At 46.2% G+C, this 26,847-nt stretch overlaps 1 protein-coding gene across 1 annotated transcript in view; it reads left to right on the top strand.

Annotated features, from left to right (window-relative positions):
* The window catches only part of LOC127586054 (uncharacterized), a 40,871-nt gene extending 14,745 nt beyond the window's left edge, over window positions 1-26,126 (top strand). The window contains exons 4-10 of the mRNA XM_052043840.1: window positions 12,397-12,666; window positions 14,265-14,381; window positions 14,489-14,590; window positions 15,414-15,542; window positions 16,336-16,416; window positions 25,419-25,505; window positions 25,806-26,126. Coding sequence (XP_051899800.1) covers window positions 12,397-12,666; window positions 14,265-14,381; window positions 14,489-14,590; window positions 15,414-15,542; window positions 16,336-16,416; window positions 25,419-25,474 — 755 coding nt within the window. The 3' untranslated portion in view covers window positions 25,475-25,505; window positions 25,806-26,126. The remainder of the gene's footprint in view (window positions 1-12,396; window positions 12,667-14,264; window positions 14,382-14,488; window positions 14,591-15,413; window positions 15,543-16,335; window positions 16,417-25,418; window positions 25,506-25,805) is intronic.
* The last annotated feature ends 721 nt before the right edge of the window (window positions 26,127-26,847 follow it).

Below are 26,847 nucleotides of genomic sequence, written 5' to 3'. Positions count from 1 at the left end.
TATGCCCCTCATGATTAAATAAGCCTCTACTGCCACTGATGTCACTGATCGGGTCCACAGGATTCTAGAGCGGGAAGGAGAACAGCCAGAAGTCGTGGTTCATGTTGCTACCAACGACATAGGTAGGAAGAGGGATGAGGTCCTGAAAAGTGAGTATAGGGGGCTAGGCAGAAGGCTGAAGAACAGGACCTCAAGGGTAGCAATCTCGGGATTGCTGCCAGTGCCATGCGATAGTGAAGGTAGGAATAGGAGGAGATGGCAAATAAATTTGTGGCTGAGAAGTTGGTGCAGGAGGGAAGGTTTTAGATTTTTGGATCATTGGGATCTCTTCTGGGGAAGGTGGGACCTGTACAAAGAGGACATGTTACACCTGAACCCGAGGGGGGCCAATATCCTTGCAGCCAGGTTTGCTAGGGTGGTTTGGGAGGGTTTAAACTAGTTTGCGAGGGGGATGGGAACCGGAGGAGTAGGTCAGAGGAAGAAGGGGATGGGGAAATTCAGATCTAACAGGTAGAGAGGCTTTGAGGAAGGAGAAGCAGAATATAGGGTATAAAAGTAGTTAAGGTGGATGGGCTAAAGTGCATTTACTTAAATGCAAGAGGATCCTCTCTAGAGTCAATATGGGTGGAAGTTAGGAACAAGAAAGGAGCAGTTACTCTACTGGGAGTATTCTATAGGCCCCCCGGTAGCAGTAGGGATACTGAGGAGCAGATTGGGAGGCAGATTTTGGAAAGGTGCAAGAATAACAGGGTTGTTATCATGGGAGACTTCAACTTCCCAAATATTGATTGGCACCTGCTTAGTGCCAAAGGTTTAGACGGGGTGGAGTTTGTTAAGTGTGTCCAGGACAGATTCCTGTCACAGTATGTTGACAGGCCGACTAGAGGGAATGCCATATTAGATCTAGTTTTAGGTAATGAACCGGGTCAGGTGACAGATCTCTCGGTGGGTGAGCATTTGGGGGACAGTGACCACTGCTTCATAACCCTTAGCATCGTCATGGACAGGGATAGGAGCAAAGAGGAAGGGAAGATATTTAATTGGGGAAAAGCGAATTACAAGGCTATAAGGCGAGAACTTGCAAGTGTAAGTTGGGATGATATTTTTGAAGGGAAATGTACTATGAAGATGTGGTCGTTGTTCAGGGATCTCTTGCGTAAATTTGTCCCGGTGAGGCAGAGAAGGAATGGCAGAGTGAAGGAACCATGGGTGAGAAGAGAGGTGGAACAACTAGTTAGGAAGAAGAAGGCAGCATACATAAGGTGTAAGCAGCAAGGATCAGATAGGGCTTGTGAGTAGCAAGGAAGGAACTTAAGAAGGGGCTGAGGAGAGCAAGAAGGGGACATGAAAAGGCTTTGCGTGTAGGGTTAAGGAGAATCCGAAGGCTTTTTTCTCATATGTAAAGAGCAGAAGGATGGCAAGAGTAAAGGTAGGTCCGATTAAATACAAAGGTGGGAAGATGTGCCTGGAAGCTGTGGAAGTGGGTGAGGTTCTCCATGAATACTTCTCTTTAGTATTCACCAAGGAGAGGGGTCTTGATGACGCTGAAGACAGTGTTGGTAGGGGTAATGTTCTAGAGCATGTAGCTATCATGAGAGAGGATATGTTGGAGCTGTTAGAAAATATTAGGACAGATAAGTCCCCACGGCCTGACGGAATATTCCCCAGGCTGCTTCATGAGGCGAGGGAGGAGATTGCTGAACCGCTGGCTAGGATCTTTGAGTACTCGTTGGCCACGGAAATGGTACCGGAGGACTGGAGGGTGGCGAATATTGTCCCCTTATGCAATAAAGGTAGTAGGGATAGTCCAGGGAATTACAGACCAGTGAGCCTTATGTCTGTTAGAAAGGACCTTTGAGCATTTCGAAAATCATGGTCTGATCAGGGACAGCCAGCATGGCTTTGTGAAGGGAAGATCTTGCCTCACAAGCCTGATAGGGTTCTTTGAAGAGGTGACCAGGAAGCTTGATGAGGGTAGTGCAGTAGATGTGGTCTATATGGATTTTAGTAAGGCGTTTGATAAGGTACCTCATGGTAGGCTTCTTCAGAAGGTCAGAGGCCAAGGGATCCAGGGAAGCTTGGCTGTGTGGATTAGGAATTGGCTTGCCTGTAGAAAGCAGAGGGTTGTGGTGGAGGGAGTGCATTCGGATTGGAGGGCTGTGACTAGTGGTGTCCCACAGGGATCGGTTGTGGGACCTCTACTTTTTGTGATATTTATTAATGACTTGGATGAGGGGGTGGAAGGGTGGGTCACCAAGTTCGCAGATGACGCAAAGATCGGTGGTGTTGTGGATAGTGTGGAGCGCTGTCAAAGCTTGTAAAGGAATATTGATAGGATGTAAAGCTGGGCTGAGAAGTGGCAGATGGAGTTCAATCCAGAGAAGAGTGAGGTGGTACACTTTGGAAGGACAAACTCCAAGGTGGAGTACAAGGTTAATGGCAGGATTCTGGGCAGTGTGGAGGAGCAGAGGGATCTGGGGGTTCATATGCACAGATCACTGAAAGTTGCTTCACAGGTGGATAGGGTAGTTAAGAAAGTTTATGGGATGTTAGCTTTCATAAGTCGGGGGATCGAGTTTAAGAGCCGCGAAGTGATGATGCAGCTTTATAAAACTCTGGTTAGGCCACACTTAGAGTACTGGTTCCAGTTCTGCTCGCCTCATTATAGGAAGGATGTGGAGGCGTTGGAAATGGTGCAGAGGAGATTTACCAGGATGCTGCCTGGATTAGAGAGTATGGATTATGAGGAGAGCTAGGGCTTCACTCATTGGAGAGAAGGAGGATGAGGGGAGACATGATAGAGGTAAACAAAATATTAAGAGGAATAGAGTGGACAGCCAGCGCCTCTTTCCCGGGGCACCAATGCTCAAGACGAGAGGGCATGGCTTTAAGGTTATGGGTGGGAAGTTCAAGGGAGATGTCAGAGGGAGGTTTTTCACCTAGAGCGTGGTTGGTTCATGGAATGCGCTGCCTGGGGTGGTGGCGGAGGCTGATACATTGGACAAGTTCAAGAGATTGTTAGATAAGCATATGGAGGAATTTAAGATAGAGGGATATGTGGGAGGAGAGGGTTAGATAGTCTGAGGTGTGGTTTGAAGGTCGGCACAACATGGTGGGCCGAAGGGCCTGTATTGTGCTGTATTGTTCTATGGTTCTACAAGGTCAGCCCTCACCCTGCTACACTTCAGTGAAAAAGTCCCAACTATCCAATCTCTCCCTATAACTCAAGCCTTCCAGTCCCAATAATCTCCTCAGGATTTGTTTCTGCACCTGTTCCAGCTAAATGACATCTTTCCTACAGCTGGGTTACTAGAACTGTACACAGTTTTCCAGGTGTGATCTCACCAACGTCATGTATAACTGTAACATGACATTCCAACCCCCATACTCAATGCACTGACCGATAAAGGCAGGCATGCCAAATGTTGTCTTCACCACCCTGTTGCCACTTTCAGGGAACTATGTACCTGTACCCCAAGATCGCTCTGTTCTACAACACTCTCCAGGGCCCAGCCTTTTACTGTGTAAGTCCTGCCCTGGTTTACCTTCCCAAAATGCATCACTTTGCACTTGTCCGAGTTAAATTCCATCTTCTATCCCTTTGCCCACTTTCCAAGTTCTGGATATTGTCATAATCTTCAATAACCTTCTCTATCCACTATACCACTCGTTTCTGTGTCATCTGCAAACTTACTGATCATTCCAACTACATTCTCATCCAAATCATTAACACAGATGACGAACACCAGTGGACCCACTGATCCCTGTGGCACGTCAATGGTCACAGGCTCCAATCTGGAAAAACTACTCTCTGCTCTGACTCCTACCACCAAGCTAATTTTGTATTCAATTGGCTACCTCACCCTAGATCCCATGTGATCTAACCTTCCAGGCCGGACTGTTATTCGGGACCTTGTCAAAAGCCTTGCTAAAGTCCATGTAGACGATGTCTATGGTCCTACCTTCGTCAATTCTCTGAGGTCACCTTTTTTAAAAAAACTCAATCACATTCGTGAGACATGATTTCCCATGCACAAAACTACACTGACAATCCCTAATCAGTCCTTGCCTTTCCAAATGCAGCTAGAACCTGTCTGAGAATCCTCTCCAGTAACTTTGTCACCACTGATGTTAGGCTCACTGGTTGTGGTTCCCTGGCTTGTTCTTGCAGCCCTAACTAGAGGCACAAGGAATGAAATGCCCTTCCCAACAGCAAATGAGGGTGCCTTCACCACATGGACTGTAGTCCTTCAATGCGTTAGCTGACTAAATTTCTCTCTCTTCCCTTCCTTTGTGGCTGCAGGGTGACCAAAGCAGGGAACTAAATATTTCAGGGCATTTTCCATTTAGGGAGGACAGGCAGAAAAGCAAAGGTGTGGTTAGCATTTATATTAACAAGTAGAAGAGTTCAGCGGTGAGATATGATCTTTGCTTGGCAGATCATGATGTAGAACTAAAATTAATTTGGGCTGAGTTAAGAAATAGCTTATTTATTTACAGGCATAGGTGGGGCATAAATCAGGAAATTAGAGTTGTGTGTAACAGGTAAATCAGTAACCCTGACATGCAATTCTGCAGATGCTGGAATCTGGAGCAATACACACAGTGCTGGAGGAACTCAGCAGGTCAGGCAGCATCCATGGAGGGAAATAAACAGTCGCGTTTTGGGCCGAGATCCTTCATCAGGACTGGAAAGGAAGAGGGCAGAAGCCAGAATAAGAAGGTGGGGGGAGCGGGAGAAGTACATGCAGGCAGGTGATCGGTGAGTCCAGGTGAGGGGGGAAGGTAGGTGGGTGGGGGAGAGAAGAAGATGTAATAAGCTGAGAGGTGACGGGTAGAAGAGGCAAAGGGCTGAAGAAGGAGGAATCCGGTAGGAGAGGGCAGTGGACCATGGAGTAAAGGATGGAAAAATGGAGGGGAGGAGATGGGCAGGTCATCAAGGCAGGGCAAGGGAGCCACAGGAATAAGGAAAGACAAAGGAGTGTGGGGAAAGGAAAAGGAAGGGTGGGGTTACTGGAAGTTAGAGAAATCGGTGTTGATGCCATCAGGTTGGAGAACACCGAGGCGGAATACACGGTGGTGCTCCTCCAACCTGTGTCTGGCCTCAACGTGGCACTAGAGGAGGCCGTGGATGGACATGTCAGTGCGGGAGTGGGACGTGGAATTGAAGTGGGTGGCTACCAGGAGGTCCTGGCTGTTGTGACGGACAGAGCGAAGGTGCTCGACGAAGCGGTCACCCAATCTGCGTCAGGTCTCGCCAATGTACGGGGGTTATCAATGGGGAGGGACGAGTGGACAAGGGAGTCGCGGAGAGCGTGGTCCCTTTGGAAAGCGGAGAGAGGAGGTGAGGGGAAGATGTGCCTAGTGGTGGGATTCCGTTGGAGGTGGCGGAAGTTGTAGAGAATGAGGGGATAACCAACAGTCATAGGATGGTAATCTTAGAAGGCTTTAACCTACGTGTAGACTGGCAAATCAAATATGTTGTAATAAAATAGAAGATGCACAGAATGTGTACAAGATGCTTTTCAACATTGATATTGCTGAGGAGCCAACTAGAGAGCAGCCGAGAGACACGAGAATGCAGATGCTGGAATCTGAAGCAACAATCTGCTGGAGGAGCTTAGTGGGTCGAGCTGCATCTGTGGGGGGGGGAATGGAGTAGCTGACATTTCGGCAGGGTGTCGAACAGAAACATTGACAATTCCTTTCTCCTACAGATGCTGCTCGACCAGCTGAGTTCCTCACGTGGATTGTTTGTGGTTAGAGAAAAGATATTTTACATCTGTTTAGTGCAATGAAAAGGGGTTAAATGATAATCTTGTCAAGGGATCTTTGGAAACAGCGACCATGATATACCAGCATGCTACATCAGATCTGAAAGCATTGTAAATCCATGCAAAGCTAGAGTCTTAATTAAACCCCAGAAATTATGAAGGCGTGAGAGAACAGTAGGCTGTGCTTGATTAGGGGAATACATTGAAGGGCAGGATGATGCAGACAACAATTAGTCTTGAAAGAAATAAGGCAAAGAAACATTCCTTTAAGGCACAAAAACCAGCAGTTAAAGTCATTCATTCATATCTGATAAGATAAATTAAAGATAGCATTAAATTCAGAGGCTTATAAAATTAACAGAAATAGTGGTAGGCCTGATGATCGGGAACACTATAGAACTTATGGTGGCCCAGGTAGTTGATAAAGAAAGCAGATGAAGTACAGGTCTGGTTGCCACGTTGTGGGAAGGACACGAATTACACTGGAGAGGCTGCAGAGGAGATTTACCAGGATATTTTGCATGGGATGTAACCTTTCCATGAGGAGACACACAACAGGCTGCATTTGTTTTCCTTGCAGCAGAGGAGGCTCAGGGGTACCAAAAGAGGTTTACAAAATTATGAGGGATGTAGGCAGGGTGGATAATGAGAAATATTCCCATAACATGATCTGAGGGGCAAGTTTTCCTCAGAGAGTGTGGTGGGTATATGGAACGAAGTGCCAAAGGTAAAGGCAGATACAATTACAACGTTTAATAGGTTTAAACCCTTCCCTCCTACACAGCCTGTAACCTTCCATTTTTCTTACTTCCATGTGCCTCAGAGTCTCTTAAATGTCCCTATTGTATCAGCCTCTACCACCACCCCCAGCAGTGCATTCTGGGCACCCACCACTCTCTGTGTAAAGAACCTACCTCTGACATCTCCCCTAAACATTCCTTCTCTGACCGTAAATGGATGTTCTCTGGTATTGACCATTGCCACCCTGGGGAAAAGGTGCTGGCTGTCCGCTCTACCTATGCCCTCATAATCTTATACACCTCTCATCCTGTGTTGCTTCAAAGAGAAAAGCCCTAGTTCACTCAACCTTTCCTCATAAGACATGTTCTCTAATCCAGGCATCATCCTGTTAAATCTCCTCTACACCCTCTTTAAAGGTTTCACATCCTTCTTATAATGAGGTGACCAGAACTGAACATAATACTCTAAGTGTGGTCTAACCAGAGTTTTATAGAGCTGCAACATTACCTTGCGACTCTTGAACTCAATCCCCTTTCTAATGAAGGCCAGCACACCACACGCCTTCTTAACCACCCTATCAATTTGTGCAGCAACTTTGAGGGATCTAGGATATAGACCCCAAGATCCCTCTGTTCCTCCACACTGCTAAGAATCCTGCCATTAACCTTGTACTCTACCTTCAAGTTCGTTCTTCCAAAGTGTATCACTTCACACTTTTCCAGGTTGAACTTCATCTGCCACTTCTCAGCCCAACTCTGCATCCTATCTATATTATATCTTATTATAACCTATGGCAGCCTTGTACACTATCCACACCTTCAACCTTTATGTCATCTGCAAACTCACTAACCCACCCCTCCACTTCTTCATCCAAGTTATTTATAAAATTCAAGATGCCACTGCCCTCTCTTACTGGATTCCTCCTTCTTCAGCCCTTGGCCTCTTCTACCTATCATCTCTCAGCTTATTACATCTTCTCCCTCTCCCCCACTCACTACATTCCCCCTCTCACCTGGACTCGCCTTTCACCTGGACTCACCTATCCCCTGCCTGCATGTACTTCTCCCCCTTCCCCCCGCCCCACCTTCTTATTCTGGCTTCTGCCTTCTTCCTTTCCAGTCCTGATGAAGGGTCTAAGCCCGAAATGTGGACTGTTTATTTCCTTTCATGGATGCTGCCTGGCCTGCTGAGTTCCTCCAGCACTTTTTGTGTTTTGCTCCAGATTCCAGCATCTGCAGAATTTCTTGTGTCTCCATCTTGTGTGTTCCTCTGGTATTAGACATTTTAATCCTGGGAGAAAGATACCGGCTGCCCACACTATCTATGCCTCTTATCATCTTATAAACCGCTATCAGGTCTCCCCTCAGCTTCTGCTTCTCCAGAGAAAACAACCCATTTGTCACACCTCTCCTGATAGCACATGCCCTCTAATCCAAGCAAACCTCTTCTGCACCCTCCCCAAAGTCTCCACATCCTTTCTGTAATGTGGCTTGACTGGAGTTTTATAAAGCTGCAACATAACTTTCTGGCTCAAGAGTCTTCGGCGAGCAGAGGCCGAGGAAGAGCTAGCACCCTGAGAGGTAAGGCCTGTAAGTTCCTTTAAGCTAATTAAAGTTGGATTGGGTAATGAAGGCAGCAGCTAGGGCAGTTGTGTGCTCCGAATGCAGTATGTGGGAAGTTAGGGACAGCACGCTTATCCCTGATGACTACACCTGTAAAAGGTGCATCCAGCTGCAGCTCCTGTCAAACCGTGTTAGGGAACTGGAACTGGAGCTGGAGCTGGATGAACTTTGGATCATTCGGGAGGTAGAGGCAGACATAGGAGTTTCAGGGAGATAGTTACACCTAAAAGTCAGGAGGTAGGTAGCTGGGTGACAGTTAGGAAAGGGAAGGGGATTAGACAGAAGGAGCAGAGCACCCCTGTGGCCGTTCCCATCAACAATAAGTATACCGTTCTGGATACTGCTGGTGGGGATGACCTACCAGAGACAAGTTACAGTGGTCGCGTCTCTGACACTGAGACGGGACCCTCAGCTCAGATAGGAGGGAGGTTAAAGAGGAGAGCAGTAGTGATAGGGGATTCAATAGGTAGGGGGACAGATAGGAGATTCTGTGGGAGAGATCGAGAATCCCGGATGGTCTGCTGCCTCCCTGGTGCCAGGGTCTGTGATATCTCAGATCGAGTTCTTGATATTCTCAGGAGGGAGGGTGAGCAGCCAGATGTCGTGGTCCATGTTGGGACCAATGACGTGGATAGGAAGAAGGAGGAGGTCCTGCAAAGAGAGTTTAGGGAATTAGGTGCAAAGTTAAAGGACAGGACCTCCAAGGTTGCAATCTCAGGATTGCTACCAGTGCCACGTGCTAGTGAGGCTAGAAATAGGAGGATCATGCAGCTAAATACGTTGCTAAGGAGTTGGTGCAGGAGGGAGGGCTTCAGGTTTCTGGATACTTGGGCTTTGTTCCAGGGAAGGTGGGATCTGTTCCGAAGGGACGGTTTACACCTGAACTGGAAGGGGACTAACATACTTGCGGGTAGGTTTGCTAGTGCTGCTCTGGTGGGTTTAAACTAGATTTGTAGGGGGAGGGGAACCAGAGTGTTAGAGAAGAAAGGAGGAAAATGATCATGCGAGGTCTGCAGGTATGGACAGAAATCAAAGGTTTGTACATGATAGTAATGTTCTCAGGTGCATCTATTTCAATGCAAGGAGTATTGTAGGTAAGGCGGATGAGTTTAGGGCGTGGATTGGCATGTGGGATTACGATGTTATTGCTATTAGTGAGACATGGTTGCAGGAGGGGCAGGACTGGCAGCTTAATGTTCTGGGCTTCTGTTGTTTCAGACGTGATAGAGGGGGAGGGATGAAAGGGGGAGGGATGAAATGGGGAGGAGTGGCATTACTGGTCAGGGAACAGATCACAGCTGTGCGTAGACAGGACAGCCCGGAGGGCTCGTCTACAGAGGCCATATGGGTGGAGTTGAGGAACAGGAAAGGTGTGGCCACACTAATAGGGTTGTATTATAGACCGCCCAATAGTCAAGAGAGAATTGGAGGAACAAATCTGTAGGGAGATAGCAGACCGATGTAAGAAACAGAAAGTTGTAATAGTTGGGGATTTTAACTTTCCACATATTGACTGGGACTTCCACACTGCGAAAGGGTTGGATGGCTTGGAATTTGTCAAATGTGTTCAGGAAAGTTTTCTAAATCAAAATATAGAGGTACCAACAAGAGAGAATGTAATACTTGATCTCCTATTAGGGAACCAGGCAGGTCAGGTGACAGAAGTATGTGTAGGTGAGCATTTTGGGTCCAGTGACCATAATGCAATTAGTTTCAAGATAATTATGGATAAGGATAGGTCTGGTCCTCGAGTGGAGGTTCTAAATTGGAGAAAGGCCAATTTTGTGGAAATGAGAAAGGATCTAGGTAGGGTGGATTGGGATAAGTTATTTTCTGGCAAGGATGTGCTCAGTAAATGGAAAGCCTTCAAAGATGAAATTTTGAGAGTGCAGAGTTTGTATGTTCCTGTCAGGATTAAAGGCAAGGGTAGCAAGCATAGGGAACCTTGGTTTTCAAGGGATATTGGTGAGCTGGTTAAGAAAAAGAGAGGTATATAGCAGGTATAGGCAACTAGGAACGGATGAGGTACTTGAAGAGTATAGAAAATGTAAGAAAATACTAAAAAAGGAAATCAGGAAGGCAAAAAGAAGACATGAGGCTGCTTTGGCAGATAATGTGAAGGTAAACCCGAAGGGTTTCTACAGGTATATTAAGAGCAAAAGGATGGTAAGAGACAGAATTGGTCCCCTAGAAGATCAGAGTGGTTGTATATGTGTGGAGCCTCAGGAGATGGGGGAGGTTTTAAACGGTTTTTTTGCATCAGTATTTACTCAGGAAACTGGCATCGTGGATATGGAAGGAAGGGAAACAAGCAGTAGTGTCATGGAACATATAGAGATTAAAAAGGAGGAGGTACTTGATGCTTTACAGCGAATAAAGGTAGATAAATCCCCAGGACCTGACAAGATATTTCCTTGGACCTTGAGAGAGACTAGTGTAGAAATTGCAGGGGCCCTGGCAGATATATTTAAAATGCCCTTAGCCATGGGTGCAGTGCCAGAGGACTGGAGGATAGCTCATGTTGTTCCATTGTTTAAGAAAGGCTCGAAGAGTAAACCGGGTAATTACAGGCCAGTGAGCCTGACATCAGTAGTGGGTAAATTATTGGAAGGTGTTGTGAGAGATAGGACATAGAAGTATTTGGATAGCCAAGGGTTGATTAAGGATAGTCAGCATGGCTTTGTGCATGCTGTTTAACGAATCTTGTGGAGTTTTTTGAGGAGGTCACTAAGAAAGTAGATGAAGGTAAGGCTGTGGATGTTGTCTACATGGACTTTAGTAAGGCCTTTGACAAGAGATTAGTTCAGAAAGTTCAGTCAATGGGTATCCATGGAAAGGTTGTAAACTGGATTCGAAATTGGCTGTGTGGGAGAAGACAGAGAGTGGTTGTGGATGGTTGTTTCTCAGATTGGAGGCCTGTGACTAGTGGTGTGCCTCAGGGATCTGTGTTGGGGCCATTGTTGTTTGTTGTATATATCAATGATCTGGAAGATAATGGGGTAAATTGGATCAGCAAGTTTGCTGATGACACTAAGATTGGAGGTGTAGTGGACAGTGAGGAAGGCTTTCAAAGCTTGCAGAGGGATCTGGACCAAATGGAAAAATGGTCCAGAAAATAGCAGATGGAGTTTAATGTAGACAAGTGTCAGGTGTTGCATTTTGGAAGGACAAATCAAGGTAGGACATACACAGTAAATGGTAGGGCACGGAGGAGTGCGGAGGAGCAAAGGGATCTGGGAGTTCAGATACATAATTCCTTGAAAGTAGAGTCACAGGTGGACAGGGTTGTAAAAAAGGCTTTTGGCATCCTGGCATTTATAAATCAAAGTATTGAGTATAGGAGTTGGAATATTTTGGTGAGGTTGTATAAGTCATTGGTGAGACCAAATTTAGAATATTGTGTGCAGTTCTGGTCGCCGAACTACAGGAAGGATGTCAGTAAGATTGAAAGAGTGCAGAGAAGATTTACAAGAATGTTGCCGAGTCTTCAGGAGTTGAGTTACAGGGAAAGGTTGAGCATGTTAGGACTTTATTCCTTGGAGCGGAGAAGATGGGGGGGAGATATGATACAAAATGATGAGGGGCATAGACAGAGTTAATGCAAGTAGGCTCTTTCCACCTAGATTAGGAGAGAGAAGTACAAGAGGACATGGCTTTAGGGTGAAAGGGGAAAGGTTTAGGGGGAACATTAGAGGGAACTTCTTCACTCAAAGAGTGGTGGGAGTGTGGAACGGGCTGCCATCTGATGTGGCAAATGCGGGCTCGATCAACTTTTAAGAGTAAGTTGGATAGATACATGGACGAGAGAGGTCTGGAGGGGTATGGGCTGGGGGCAGGTAAATGGGACTAGCCGAATAATGTTTTGGCACAGACTAGAAGGGCCGAATGGCCTGTTTTCTGTGCTGTAGTTTTTCTATGGTTCTTCTGTGGTTTCATGGAACTCAATGCCTCGACCTATTAAGGCAAGCATGCCATATGCCGCCTTTACTACCCTATCAACCTGTGCAGCCACTTTCAGAGAGCTATAATATGTTATTTGTAAGTTAGCATCCGAGATGGTGCAGTGTTCTGCTCTCTCACTCTGCAGCAAATGTCACTCTGTGTTATTGCCTCAACTCCCTGCAGTGAAAGCTGAACTCATGACCTTGTGCACGGGGTGAGAGAGTTCTCTCCTATACTCTCGTCAAGACTGTTATAAGTAGGATTGGGAATCTGAAGACTGATTAAGTTTGACCAACTTTGTCTTTACTTTCTAACAGATCAGTTGCTAACCCCACTGATCTTCCAGGTCCCCAACTATGTCTTAGATCGTGTTCGGCTGAGCTGCGTTGTGAAAACTGGCAAAGCAACTGACATCGAATGGCTGAAAGATGGTGTGCAATTGAAGAACCATTCACATTACAGAGTAGGATTAGATGGTACTTCGCTATTCATTGATAATTTGGAAGTCTCGGACTGTGGCTTGTATACCTGCAGAATAACCAATGACGTCAGCAAAAACCAAAACACTCACTTTGTCACTGCAAACGGTAGGATTTCGCATTGTATTAAGGGAGAGTTCACAGTTGGACACCATGTGCCACACAGATTATTTTTTGATTGTACTGGGTGAGATTTATAGTGCTAACCACTTTGTAGAAAATGGAACATTTTCCTGTCCCCTGTAAAATATATCTTAATCTTCTGAAATTAATTTCCTCGCTGTGAAATTTCCAATGAGATATGGTATTAACCTGCTGGTTCCTGCCCTGCCCCTGTGGTTATAGAATTGCCAATCCCATGGTAACATAAAGTATTTCTTAAGATGTAGTGGGAGCAACAGGGAAACGTGTTACATTCTGCTGAGCTGTGACTGTGTTTCCCTTGGAATGTTGGATTGTGATGGAGATTTCTTGGAGCAATGTTATGCAAACAGTTAGCTCGTTGGTACCAAATTCTGTCTCTGCTGTTTAATGGAAGTGTGATACGCGCAATTTGTCCCAGTTCGTTAACCATTTTTGTCATCCCATCTGATTGCTGTCTTAATATGAAACATGAGGAGTAGAAGCAGCAAGAGGTTCTGCAGCACCCAATGTCAGGGTTCATTCACTAGAATGAACTCCACTGTGCTGCTTGATGTGTCGAGATTTGTTGATTCCCTTAGTACCCAAAAATCCACCAATTTCAACCCTGAATATACTCCATCATTGAGCATATCTGGAGAAGAAATTTGCAGATATTCACCACGCAATGAGTAAAGAAATTCCTCCTCATCTCAGCCCTAAATATCCAGCCCTTTACACTGAGTCTGTGCCCCTGCTTGTCGAGTCTCCCACCTGAGCAAACTTCCCAGCAGTCCCTCTGCTGCATGTCGGAATGACAACAGACCTTTACCGGACTAACTTTCAGTGAGTATGAGGAAATCATATTCAATCTCTCTTTACCAAACATATCATAAGACAGGACCTGGCAGAATTAGACTGGAGCAGTTTCTTGCAGCTCCGTCTTCATCGGGCAAATTGGAATAATTCAAAAGAGAAATAATGTCGGTTTGGGTCCAATATGGGTCCAAGGATTGCTGGATGTCATGGATATTGCAGGCTGGATGATGAAAGAATCTGTTCTTGGGTATTCTCTCTCTCTCTCTCTCTCTCTCTCTCCAGTACTGCAGTTTTCTCTTTAGCCATCTTTTTTCCCTTCTCTGTCTTTTCTGAACACGTTACATTGAGGAATATTTAGTACCCAGCTCTGCACATTTTAGCCACGTCTCTTGCCATAAAATCATAATGCCACATGGCTAATTGTGCCTGTAGCTCTCCAACCTCGTTTAGCAAATCTTAACACATCAAAGAACTTTCCAGTATGGATGCTTTTTAAGTCATTTTCTGTTTCCGTATAAAACTTTACTTGTCTTATGTACAGAAGTGGTGTTTTAAAAAAAATGATGAACCTGCTTCAGAGGGAGCAAAGATTCATCAAATGTTCTTGGCAGATGCTTCAGTTACTGGATACGAGAAGAGATGGAGTAGGATATGTCTCTACCTTCGAGAGCTTAGAAGAATGAGAGATGGCCTCACTGAGACATTGAAACATACAAATGAACAATGTAGTTTAGCTGAAGTAAATTGGTGTTATTTTTCTGTTTCAGGTATTCTGTTGATTATTTTCTATGCATATCTGATGTCGGTCGTTGCTCTGGTCAGTAATTCCACCTCCTTCATCGCAGCTATAATGATCACCTTCATCATCATCAGGAATACACAAGGTGTTTGTGTTCAGTGCTCGTCAACTCCTTGTCCTTTTGAGATTACAATATCAGATTTGTTGATTCTCAACCCATAATGTTGTGGTAATCTGTTTTCATTTTTGCAGTTGAGAAGTACCGGAGAGAATTTACCACCATCTTTCTGACCTTTCAGCTTCTATCGTTTATCTGCCTGCTCATTGCAAGTCTTCTCTGTGTATGTGATTCAGGTAAGAGCCCACAGAGCCGTTCAGTCTAGGAATAGGCCCTTCGGCCCAACACGTCCACGTTGACCTTCAATAATCCCATTTACCAGAACTTGTCTGTTACCTTCTAGGCCCCTGGCCAATTCCAGTGCCTCATTTGTATGATGCTCGGGCCTGCAGGTGGCTGCTCGGGCCTGTACACCTTGTAAACACAAGCACTACTGCTGCGTGCCAGGCTGCCATTGCTGTTAGTGTCAGTTTGCAGCACTGGCCCACACTCACTCTCACCTGCTCTCATGTGCTCAGTGGTTAAGCCACTTGACTCGCATTCGGAGGCTTTGATCACTGACCTGCAGGCATGAACTTATTTCCCACTTAAAACAAGTGATTAAACAAACTGGAATAAAAAGCTGGTTTCACTTAGGGCGACAGTGACATTGCTGTTTTGGCAGGCAAGGCTGTCTAGTTCACTGATGCCCATCAGACGAGCTGTGTCATCCTATCTGATGCGTGTGCGAGTCCAGAGCTCTGAGGTGGTGCAGCAAGCCATTCGATTTGAGAGATTAGGGAGGGACAATGATGCTAGCCCTACCATTGATGATTGCACCGGGGAATGAAAAGGCAACAATTCTCCCTTGCTTTCCACATCCCTCCTTCCTCGGTGACTTTCTCCTCCTCCTTCTTCACGTGCCCGTTCTGCTATGTTTTTGTTTGAGACTGACTGACAGATCCAGCCTTGGTTCTCATCAGGCAATGTTATAGAACTGAGTGGACAAGGCTCGGAGTGCAGTGGGTGAAGTCCCATATCACTCTGATATTTCACAGCACCCTCTGGTCCCTTTTCCAGGATTCGCACCATTGTTCAGAATCATTGCAGGGTTTGGTTGTGTCTTCAGTGTAACGATGATCATCTATGTTGCTGTACTCTTCCTAAATCCAGAAACCGAGGAGTCTTCCATATTCGTATTCAATAACTGTAAGTTTAAAGAGTGATATTCATTGCCGTGTCTGTTCTCTTCCTCTGCCCAGCTGCAGGAGGCTTTCTGTTCACAGTCCCTTCACAAGTGGATGGTCATACAAACAATGAATTCATTAATGATGTGATTCTGTCTGTGATACTGGGGATGTATTATATATACAGTGTGATCCCTGGTTATCAGGACATGGTCATGATTGGGCTTAGAGATTCCTCCATGTTCAAAAGCAGATGATACCACAGTATAGAGCTATACAACACTGAAACAGGCCCTTCACATCCATCCCAACCAAGTTATCTACTTGAGCTATTCCCATTTCCCCACATTTGGTCCGTATCCCTCTAAACCTTTCCTATCCATGTACCTGTCAAAATGTCTTTTAAACATTGTAGTTGTAGCTGCCTCTACCACTTCCTCTAGCAGCTCATTCCACATCCCCACCACCCTTTTGTGTGGAAAAAGTTGCACATCCCCTGTCAATCTTTCCCCTCTCACCTTAAATTGATGCCCTCTAGTTTTAGACTCCCCTACCCTGGGGAAGACAACTGTGACCATTCACCTTATCTACGCCCCTCATAAGATCACCCCTCAGCCTCCTGCACTCCAGGGAAAACAGTCCCAGCCTGTCCAGTTTCTCCTTACAACTCAAGCCCTCTAGTATGGAAAATGATTGTTGTTCAGGGGTGTGGAGTACATGGAACACTAGTGTCCACTTGTAGTTTAGGAATGGTAAGGTAACATGGTCCCTTTAGAAAATGAAGAACTGAGATGAACTGTTTTATTCGCTTCCAGATCATCGTTGTACCATGTATCTACTGGGCCCGGTTTCTGTGCTGGTTCCATCTGTGTTACTCTACAACACTGTACACATTGGTGAGTGTGCCAGAGGAATGAAAATTGGAAAACCAAAGTAGTAGGTGAGGCAGTGCCATTTGTAGCAGTTAGATAAGTGAACTGGTAATATGTCAATGCCAAGGGCGTACTTGTTCTCCTAGATTTGTTATGTATAAAGCCCCCCAAAGAGGATACTGAATCAATATCTAATTGAAATCCTGCATTTGATATTGATGTCTCTATACTGTTTAGCACTGTTTGTCGACTATGTTTAATATTATTCACGCTGGTGTGTGGGCACTGTATTTAAACTTGTTGTCTTTCTAACCTGTACTGTTTGATAGTGTGAGTAAAATTTCATCTTGGTCTATATTGTTTTTCTGTGTAAACTACTGAGGATTGGTGTCTTTTACACTTAATCAGTATCCTCTCATACTGTTAGACGATACTATGGGCTGCATTGAACATTTCAAAGTGTAATCTGAACTGTTTGACATTGTATGTGACCATGTTTAACAGTGCTATCTCTGTAATAGGTACTTTCTGACATTGTGCTTGTGTGGACTGTGTTGAATCTTGCTGCTGCCTCTCGTCTGTAGTGTTTGTCTTTGTGTGTGGACAACAGTTAACACCGTGGTCTCCATAATTCATAACTGTTTTTCAGTGTGTGTTGTGATTTTGGTGTCTTTAACACTGTGGGCTGTATTTAATACTGCCAGTCTTTGATTAATAAAAAGGGTAAATTTCTGGAAAATTACGTTAAGCAAAATTTTGGAAATTGAAACGGCTGAGGGAAATGAGTGATGGAAATTTTGGTTCAAAGTATTCCGATGCACAGAGCTGAAGTATATTTTAGTGGAAAATAGCTTTGTTACTTGAAAATACATTCCTCTAAGATTCAAAGGTGTTACGGAGAAATTTTTGTAAATTGAGGAGTTAGTATGTTTGTGTCTTATTATCTATAATGTTTTGCTGCATATGAATTGTACATAATATTGATACTTGTATAACCATGAATCATTAGACAAGTGTCCTTGTGTGGGCTGCGTTAGTTTCTGTGATCCATGTCTGCATTAATAATGATACTGAGATTCTCACAGTGTGATTTTCCCCCCTTGCTGTCCAGCTATTCAATGCCGATATTCAAATGAACTGCTGATAGTACGGGGTATTCTTGCTGGGCTCATCTCCATCTTCCCAGTTCTGGTGTTTGCACTCTTTTATACCATGCACAGTAAGTAGTGGGCAAAGGTAGCTCAGATGAGGAATTCACAGAATGGCTTTTGAATAGTTTCTTATACTACCTGGTGCAGTAAAACTCGGATAACCTGACACATTTTCTGGACAATTGTATGCTATTCCCATTGATACCCCACACAGTATTAATCCACTTTTTTTGCTAGATGCTATGCAGTGTTATAAGATTCCCAGTGTACCAGACAGGTATAAAGGGAGCCCAAGAAAGAGGACGCTGGTTAGTTTAATCACTGCAGTTCAGAAACACTGACCATTTTGATCACTTTACACTAAAATAGACCTTGTTTTTTCTTGTTCTAAATGTGTTTTTCTTGTAAAAATTGTGTACAGTTGATGGTTCTCTTGTGAATGCTGCTTATTTGATGCTCTGTGCCTGTGATGCTGCTGCAAGTAAGTTTTTCATTGCACCTGTGCACACTTGTGCATATGACAATAAACTCGACTTGGATTTTTAAAGAGTAGGTGGGAAACAGGAGCAGGGTGAGTTGAATGGGAGATTCAACACAAACTGGGGCCCTGGTGAGTGGGAAAGAGCTGTAGAAACCGGGGCCCTGGTAAGCGGGAAGGCAACATGGGAAGTGATTCCCCACCTAGTGGTCAATGTCCTTCCTCTGTTTAAGAAGGGCAGTAAGAATAATCCAGGCAATTATAGGCTCGTGAGTGTCACATCAGTGGTAGGGAAATTATTGGAGAGACAAGGAAACTGCTGGAGGAACTCGGCGGGTCAGGCAGCATCTGTGGAGAGAAATGGACAGTCGACGTTTCGGGTCAGGTTCCTTCATATGGACTGAAAGAGGGGAGGTAGCCAGTATAAAGAGGTGGGGGGGAGGGTTGGAGCAAGAGCTGGCAAGTGGTAGGTGGATCCAGGTGAGGGGGGAGGGTGATAGGCAGATGTAATAAGTGACAGAGACTGGGAGTGATAGGTGGAGGCTACAAAGGGCTGCAGATGATGGAATCTGATAGGAGAGGAAGGTGGAACCAAAAAAGGGAGGTGGGGAGGGCAGATGGGAAACAGTGTGGGGAGAGGACACCAGTGGGGGAGGTTGTTCTGGGTGACAGATGGAGTGGGTGGAGGAGGGGCTCAGAGGGTGGGATGGGTGTAGGAGAAATGGTATGATCAGGTGAGGGGGGGGGAGGGGTTAGAAAAGGGACAGGGGCAGAAGGGGAGCAATTTACCTGAAACTGGAGAATTCAGTGTTCATGTCATTGGGTTGTGGACGACCCAGGGGAATATGAGGTTCTGTTCCTCTAGTTTATGCTCACCCTCACCCTGGCAATGAAGGAGGCTGAGGACAGACAGGTCAGTTGTGGGAATGAGGAGGGGAATTAAAATGGCCGGCAACATACGGCCATAGCTGACAGAGCACAGGTGCTCAGCAAAGCGGCTGCCTGGTCTGCGCTTGGTCTCACCAATGTAGAGAAGGCCACATCAAGAGCACCAAATGCAATAGACGAGGCTGGGGGAGATGCATGCGAATGTACTGCCTCATCTGGAAGGGCTGTTTAGGTCCTTAGATGGTGGTGAGTGACGGAGATGTAAGCTGGATGTTGCGCTCCCTACGGTTGCAGGAGAAAGTGCCTGGGGAGTTCCGCAGGGATTAGTGCTGGGACCTCTGTTATTTGTGATATCGGTTGTGAAGAAGGTCGTCAAAGGATACAGCAGGATATCAATGAGCTTCAGATAAAGATGGGGAAATGGCAGGTGGAGTTTAATCCAGGGAAGTATGAGAAATTGCACTTTGGAAGGTCAAATGTAAAGGGAAAGTATACAGTAAATGGCAGGGCCCTTAGCATCATTAATGTACGGAGGGATCTTGGGGTCCTAGTCCATAGCTCCCTGAAAGTAGCAACACAAATGGATAGGGTGGTAAAGAAGGTGTATGGCATGCTTGCCTCCATTGGTCAGGGCATTGAGTATAAGAGTAAGGAAGGCACGTTGCAGCTTTACAAAACTTTGGTTAGGCCACATTTGCAGTACTGTCTTCAGTTCTTGTTGCCCCATCACAGGAAGGATGTGGAGGCTTTGGAGAGGGTGCAGAAGAGGTTCACAGGATGCTGCCTGGATTAGAGAGTATTAGCTATAAGGAGAGATTGGACAAAATTCGGTTCTTTTCCCTGGAGTGTCAGAGGCTGAGGGGACACTGATTTAGGTTTATAAAATTATGAGAGGCATCGATAGGTAGGTAGGTAGAGTCTTTTTCCCAGGGTAGAAATGTCAAATCCTGTCCCATTTCCCAAGCGTAGGTAAAGCTTTGCCGTCTCCCTAGTAGGGTCTTCAATATATTGCGTGAGGAAACTTTCCGGAACACAATAAATTCGACCTCATCTCAGCCCTTAGCACCACGGCAGCCCTAGTCTATATCGGGAAAGTGAAAATCCCCTGCTATGACAACCCTATCATTCTGCAAACTCCTTGCGTATTTGTTCCTCTAATTCCTGTTGACTATCAGGGGGCCTATAGTACAATCCCAACAAGGTGACCATCCCCTTCTTATTTCTCAGCTCCACCCATAAAGCCTCACTGGATGATCCCTCAGTAATTTAATCTTGGACTACTGCCGTGATGTTCTCCTTCATCAGAAATGTAACTCCCCCTCCTCTCTTTCCTCCTCCTCGATCCCGCCTGTAGCACCTGTCCCCTGGAACATTTCGCTGCTAATCCTGTCCCTCCCTTAGCCACATTTCTGTAATGGCTATAATATCCCGGTCCCACCTAGCTATCCATGCCCTGTTCTCCACCTTACCTGCCAGACCTCTTGCATTGAAATAAATGCACTTTAATCCAACAGTCTTTCCTCGTTCCATCCGCCATGGCCGTTTGCAGCTCCCAGTCGCCAGCCATTTTAATTCCCCTTCCCATCCCCACACTGACCTGTCTGTCCTCCGCCTCCTCCACTGCCAGGGTGAGGCCAAACACAAACTAGAGGAACAACGCCGATGGCAAGAACATTGAATTCTCTAATTTCAGGTAACCTGCTTCCCCTCTGTCCCTTTTCTCTCCTCCTGATCTTCCCAGTTCCTTGTACGTCCCTCACCCCCAACCCGCATCACCCTGTCTCTTTCCCCTCCCCCACCCACTCCATCTGCCCATCACCCACACACCCCTCCCACTGGTTGCCCTCCCACTACTCTTCCCATCTGCCCTCCCCACCTCCCTTATTTGGTTCCATGCTTCACCTTCCTCTGCTATTAACTTCCGCCATCTGCAGCTCTTTGTGGCCTCCACCTATCACCTCCCAGCTTCTGTCATTATTTCCACTCTCCCCTTCTCACCTGGATCCACATCGCCTGCCAGCTCTTACAGAGTCATAGAGTACTACAGCACAGAAACAGGCCTTTCGGCCCATTGAGTCCATGCCACCTGATCTTCTGCTTAGTCCCATCTACTTGCATCCGGACCGTATCCCTCCAAACCTCTCCCATCCATACACCCATCCAAACCTCTCTTAAATGTTGCAATTGAATCCACATCTACCACTTCCACTGGCAGCTCGTTCCACACTCGCTCCACCCTCTGAGTGAAGAAGTTTACCTGCAGATTCCCCTTAAGTATTTCACCTTTCATCTTAAACTTATATCCTCTAGTTCTAGTCTCACCCAGCCTGAGGGGAAAAAGCCTGCATGCATTCACCCTATCTATACCCCTCATAATTTTGTACACCTCTATAAGATCTCCCCTCATTCTCCTGCGCTCCAGGGAATAAAGTCCTAACCAATTCAACCTTTCCCTAAAACTCAGGTCCTCAAGTCCTGGCAACATCTTCATAAATTTTCTCTGCACTCTTTCAAGCTTATTGATATCCCTTCTGCTGGTGACCAGAACTGCACACAGTACTCTAAATTCAGCCACACCAACGTTTTGTACAACTTCAACATCCCAACTCCTGTCTTCAGTGCTGTGATTTACGAAGGCCAAAGTGCCAGAAGCTCTCTTCATGACCCTATCTACCTGTGACGCCACTTTCAAGGAACTATGGACCTGTATTCCCAGGTCCCTTTGTTTTACTCCACACCTCAGAGCCCCACCATTCACTGTCTAAGTCTTACCCTGGTTTGTCCTCCCAAAGTGCATCACCTTACACTTGTCTGCATTAAATTCCATCTGCCATTTTTCAGCCCATTTACTGAGCTGGTCAAGATCATGGTGCAAGCTTTGATAGCCTTCCTCACTGTCTAGTGTGCCCTCGATCTTGGTGTCATTTGCAAATTTGCTGATCCAGTTTACCCCATTATCATCTAAATCATTAATATAGATGATCAACAACAAAGGACCCAGCACCGATCCCTACCGCACACCACTATACACAGACCTCCATTCAGAGACACAACTATCTACTACCACTCTCTGGGTTTTCCTGCTAAGCTAATGTTGAATCCAATTGACTACTTTATCCTGAATGCCAAGTGACTTAACCTTCTGGACCAGCCTCCCATGCGGGACTTTGTCAAAGGCCTTGCTAAAGTCCATGTAGACAATGTCCACTGCCTTTCCATCATCGACATTCTGGTAACCTCCTTGAAAACCTCTAGAAGATTGGTTGGACATGACCTACCACGCACAAAGCCACATTGACTATCCCTAATCAGGCCCTGTTTATCCAAATACTTATATATCCTGTCCCTCAGAATACCTTCCAATAATCTACCCATGACTGACATCAGGCTCACCGGCCTATAATTTCCTGGCTTATCCTTAGAGCTTTACTTGAACAATGGAACAACATTAGCTATCCTCCTGTCCTCCGGCACCTCAACCATGGCTAAGGACATTCTAAATATCTCTGCCAGGGCCCCTGCAATTTCTGCACTAGCCTCCCACAAAGGTCCGATGGGGGACACCTGGTCAGGCCCTGGGGGTTTATGCACCTTCATTCGCCTCAAGACAGCCAGCACCTCCTCTTTGGTAATCCGGATATGGTCCATGACCTCACCACTCTTTTGCCTCTGTTCTATAGACTCTGTGTCTGTCTCCCGAGTAAATACAGATGCAAAAAATTCATCTAAGATCTCCCCCATCTCTTCCGGCTCCATGCATGGATGACCATGCTGGTCTTTAAGTGGACCAATTTTGTCCCTGCTATCCTTTTGCTCTGAATATTGGCTGTAGAAACCCTTGGGATCCTCTTTCATCCTGTCTGCCAGAGCAAACTCATGTCCTCTTTTAGCCCTCCTGATTTCTCTCTTCAGTGTTCTCTTGCATTTCTTGTATTCCTCAAGTGCCTCATTTGATCCTACCTGCTGATACCTGATATACGCCACTTTTTTTCTTTACTAGGGCCTCAATATCCCTCAATAACCAAGATTGCCTAAACCTGTTAGCATTGCCTTTTATTCTAACAGGAACATACAGATTCTGTACTCTCAATATTTCACTCTTGAAGGCCTCCCACTTACCAAGTATCTCTTTGCTGCAAAACAACCTATCACAGTCCACGCCTGCCAGATCTGATGCCATCAAAATTGGCCTTACTCCAGTATCGAATCTCAACCCAAGGACCAGTTTCATCCTTCTCCATAATTATCTTGAAACTAATGGAATTATGATCACTGGATCCAAAGTGTTCCCCTACACACACTCCTGTCACCTGCCTGTCTCATTCCCCAAGAGGAGATCCAGTATTGCGCTCTCTCTAGTCGGATCCTCTACATATGGATTGAGGAAACTTTCCCGAACAAATTTGACAAACTCTATCCCATCCAACCCCTTTACAGTATGGGAGTCCCAGTCAATATGTGGAAAGTTAAAATCACCTACTATCACAACCTTATTTTTCTTGCAACAGTCTGCTATCTCTCTACAAATTTGTGCTTTAAATCCCACTGACTATTGGGAGGTCTATTATATTGTCCCATTAATGTGGTCGTCCATTTCTTATTCCTCACTTCCACCCAGATTGCCTCAGTAGACGAGCCCTCGAGTATGTCCTCCCTGAGCACTGCCGTGACATTTTCCCTGATGAGTAATGCCACCCCTCCCCCTTTAATACCTCCCCCTCTATCATGTCCGAAACATCAGAACCCCAGAACATTGAGCTGCCAGTCCTGCCCCTCCTGCAACCAAGGCTCACTAATGGCTACAACATCATAATTCCACGTGCTGATCCATGCTCTATATTCATCTGCCTTACCTACAATACTCTTCACATTGAAACAGACACATCTCAGAACATTAGTCCCACCACACTCATCAACTAGCCGATTTCTGTCTTTGCTTGTAGGCTTAACATCTACTTCCCCAACAGCTACTCCACTTGCTGCCCTGCCACTCTGGTTCCCAGTGCCCCCCCCCCCCCCAGCAACTCTAGTTTAAACCCCACCGAGCAGCACCAGCAAACCTTCCTGCAAGGATATTGGTTCCCCCTCCAGTTCAGGTGCAAACTGTCCCATTTGTACAGATCCCACCTGCCCTGGAAGAGAACCCAATGATCTAAAAATCTGAAGCCCTCCCTCCTGCACCATCTCCTTAGCCACATGTTAAACTGCATGATCTTCCTATTTCTTGCTCACTCGCACGTGGTACAGGTAGCAATCCTGAGATCTCCACCCTGGAGGTCCTGTCTTTTAACTTGGCTTCTCGCTCCCTGAACTCACTGTGCAGGACCTCATCGCCCTTCCTGCCTATGTCATTGGTACTGATGTGGACCATGACTTCTGGCTGCTCACCCTCCCCCTTAAGAATGCTGTGGACTTGATCTGAAATGCCTCTGACCCTGGTACCTGGGAGGCAACATAACATCTGGGAATCTTGTTCTCGTGCACAGAATCTCCTATTTGTTTCCCTAACTAATGAATCTCCTATCACTACTGCACTCCTCTTCCCACCCCGTCACTTCTGAGCCAGACTCAGTGCCAGAGACCTGGCTGCTGTGGCTTTCCTCTGGTAGGTCGTTCCCCCCCAAAAGTATCCAGCACAGTATACTTAGAACATAAAACAATTACAGCACAATTCAGGCCCTTTGGCCCACAAAGCTTTGCTGAACATGCCCCTACCCTAGAAATTACTAGGCTTACCCATAGCCCTCGATTTTACTCAGCTCCATATACAGATCTAACAGTTTCTTGAAAGACCCTATCGTATCAGCCTCCACCACCATTTCCGGCAGCCCATTCCACGCACTCACCACTCTGAGTAAAAAAACTTACCCCTGACATCTCCTCTATACCTACTCCCCAGCACCTTAAACGTATGTCCTCTTGTGGCCACCAATTCAGCCCTGGGGAAAAGCCTCTGACTATCTACCCTATCAATACCTCTCATCATTTTATACACCTCTGTCAGGTCCCCCCCTCATCCTCCGTCGCTCCAAGGAGAAAAGGCCGAGTTCCCTCAACCTGCTTTCATAAGGCATGCTCTGCATCCCAGGCAGCATCCTTGTAAATCTCCTCTGCACCCTCTCTATGGCTTCCACATCTTTCCTGTAGTGAGGTGACCAGAACTGAGCACAGTACTCTAAGTGGGGTCTGACTATATAGCTGCAACAATACCTCCTGGCTCCTAAATTTAATTCCCCAATTGAAGAAGGACAATACACCATATGCCTTCCTAACCACAGAGTCGACCTGCGCCACCACTTTGAGCATCAAAGTGTACCTGCCCCACCCCTTCCCCTCACTGCTTTGTACCGGCTATCTCCCCTCTATCTTTCAGTCCAAATGAAGGGTCTCCACCCAAAATATTGACTGTCCATTTCCCTCCACAGAAGCCGCCTGAGTGCCTCCAGCAGTTTGTTTTTGAAAAAACTTCTAAAGGATGTTTAGATTCACACACAATATCTGTCTTCCAGTTCTTCTAGAGTTTGAGCCTCGAGTAAAATTGAAGCACATCAAACGAGCAAGATAATCTCACTGAGGTTGTGATGAATGCAGCCAAGGTACAGTAACCAAGTATGACATTAAGCACACTCTGTGTTGCCATGAAGTGCCCAGTATAACATGTTTGTCCCCCACTCCCTGATGGGGTTTGTTTCTCTCCCTCCATTGCCCCCTGCTCCCATCACTCCCACTAGGCCAGTGGTTTTGAGTTGCTGTTTCTCAGTAATCTTCCACTGGAATGCTCTCCAAATCGTTAGCACTGTGGTGCTTACAGCTGCCACTGCCTGTAGCCTGTCTGACTGCCCATCGTGGACCCTGTGATTTGGAGCTGCTGATGGAGTCTGTGCTTGTTTTTGCAGAGTTCCAGGTTCCAGCAGGATGCCAACGAGCTTTGTGAGTGTGTCCTGTGCCCTCTTCCTCTCATTTACATGGACTGCTGAGCCTCCACCAAAGTTGGTCAGAGAAATCACAACTCAGCCACAGAAAACAGCAGTTTATGACTATAAACATCCTTACAAAGACCTCCAGGCAAAGACTACACTGGACTCTGGTAACGTAATGTAAAACGGGGAAGTACTTGACACGCATGTAACATTGGACATTAAGTTGTGAAAGCACAGTTGAAACTGTTGGATTTACCTACATGCCCCTATTGTTCATTAAATGAGGCTTCAGCTCTGCTGTTGTGCTGAACTTGACCTTCCCTCCTCCCCAGAGATGAATGAATGGCAGAATGTGTCCCTCTGTGTGAGGGAGAACGGTTCATGAGGGGCTTTGGTGGGCTGTGAATCATGGAGAAAGACCGCACTGGGTGGTGAACCACTGGCGGGGGTGGGGGGGGGGTGCAGTGGGTTGAAGGGTGGGGGGACTGTGAATGGTGGGGTGGGTGAATTGGGGGGGGGTGAATGATGGTTGGAGGCTGAATCAAGGGGGTGTGAATAGTGCGAGGATGGTGAATTGAGGGGGGTGAATGGTGGGGGGGTGAATCGAGTGGGGCTGGATGATTGGGGGTGAACAGTAGGGGGGGAGGTGAATGGTGGTGTGGGAGTGAATTGAGGGGGCATGAATCGAGCGGGGATGGATGATGGGGGTGAATAGTGGGGGGAGGTGAATGGTGGTGTGGGAGTGAATTGGGTGGGGGATGTGAATGGTGGGGGGTTGAATCGAAGGGTGGAGGGTGAACCTCTTACAAGAACACCATTGTTCAGGGTGTACTTGAACACATCTTTGGGTAGAGGACTATCCCGGTCATGGGGACCGGGCTCCCGTCAGATGGAGCTGCCTGAGGTTCAAAACCATTATTTCTGTTTGTGGAAACTTACTTACCTTGTGCTCCCGACGTGTTTACAGTGAATACACTGACTGTCAGAGGTACTGACCAGACATTATAACCACTGTAGA

The sequence above is a fragment of the Pristis pectinata genome, chromosome 34, assembly GCF_009764475.1.
Source record: "Pristis pectinata isolate sPriPec2 chromosome 34, sPriPec2.1.pri, whole genome shotgun sequence".
Taxonomy (NCBI): domain Eukaryota; kingdom Metazoa; phylum Chordata; class Chondrichthyes; order Rhinopristiformes; family Pristidae; genus Pristis; species Pristis pectinata.
The sequence above is the reverse complement of the archived record's forward strand: the minus strand, read 5'-3'. Positions and strand labels throughout refer to the sequence as shown.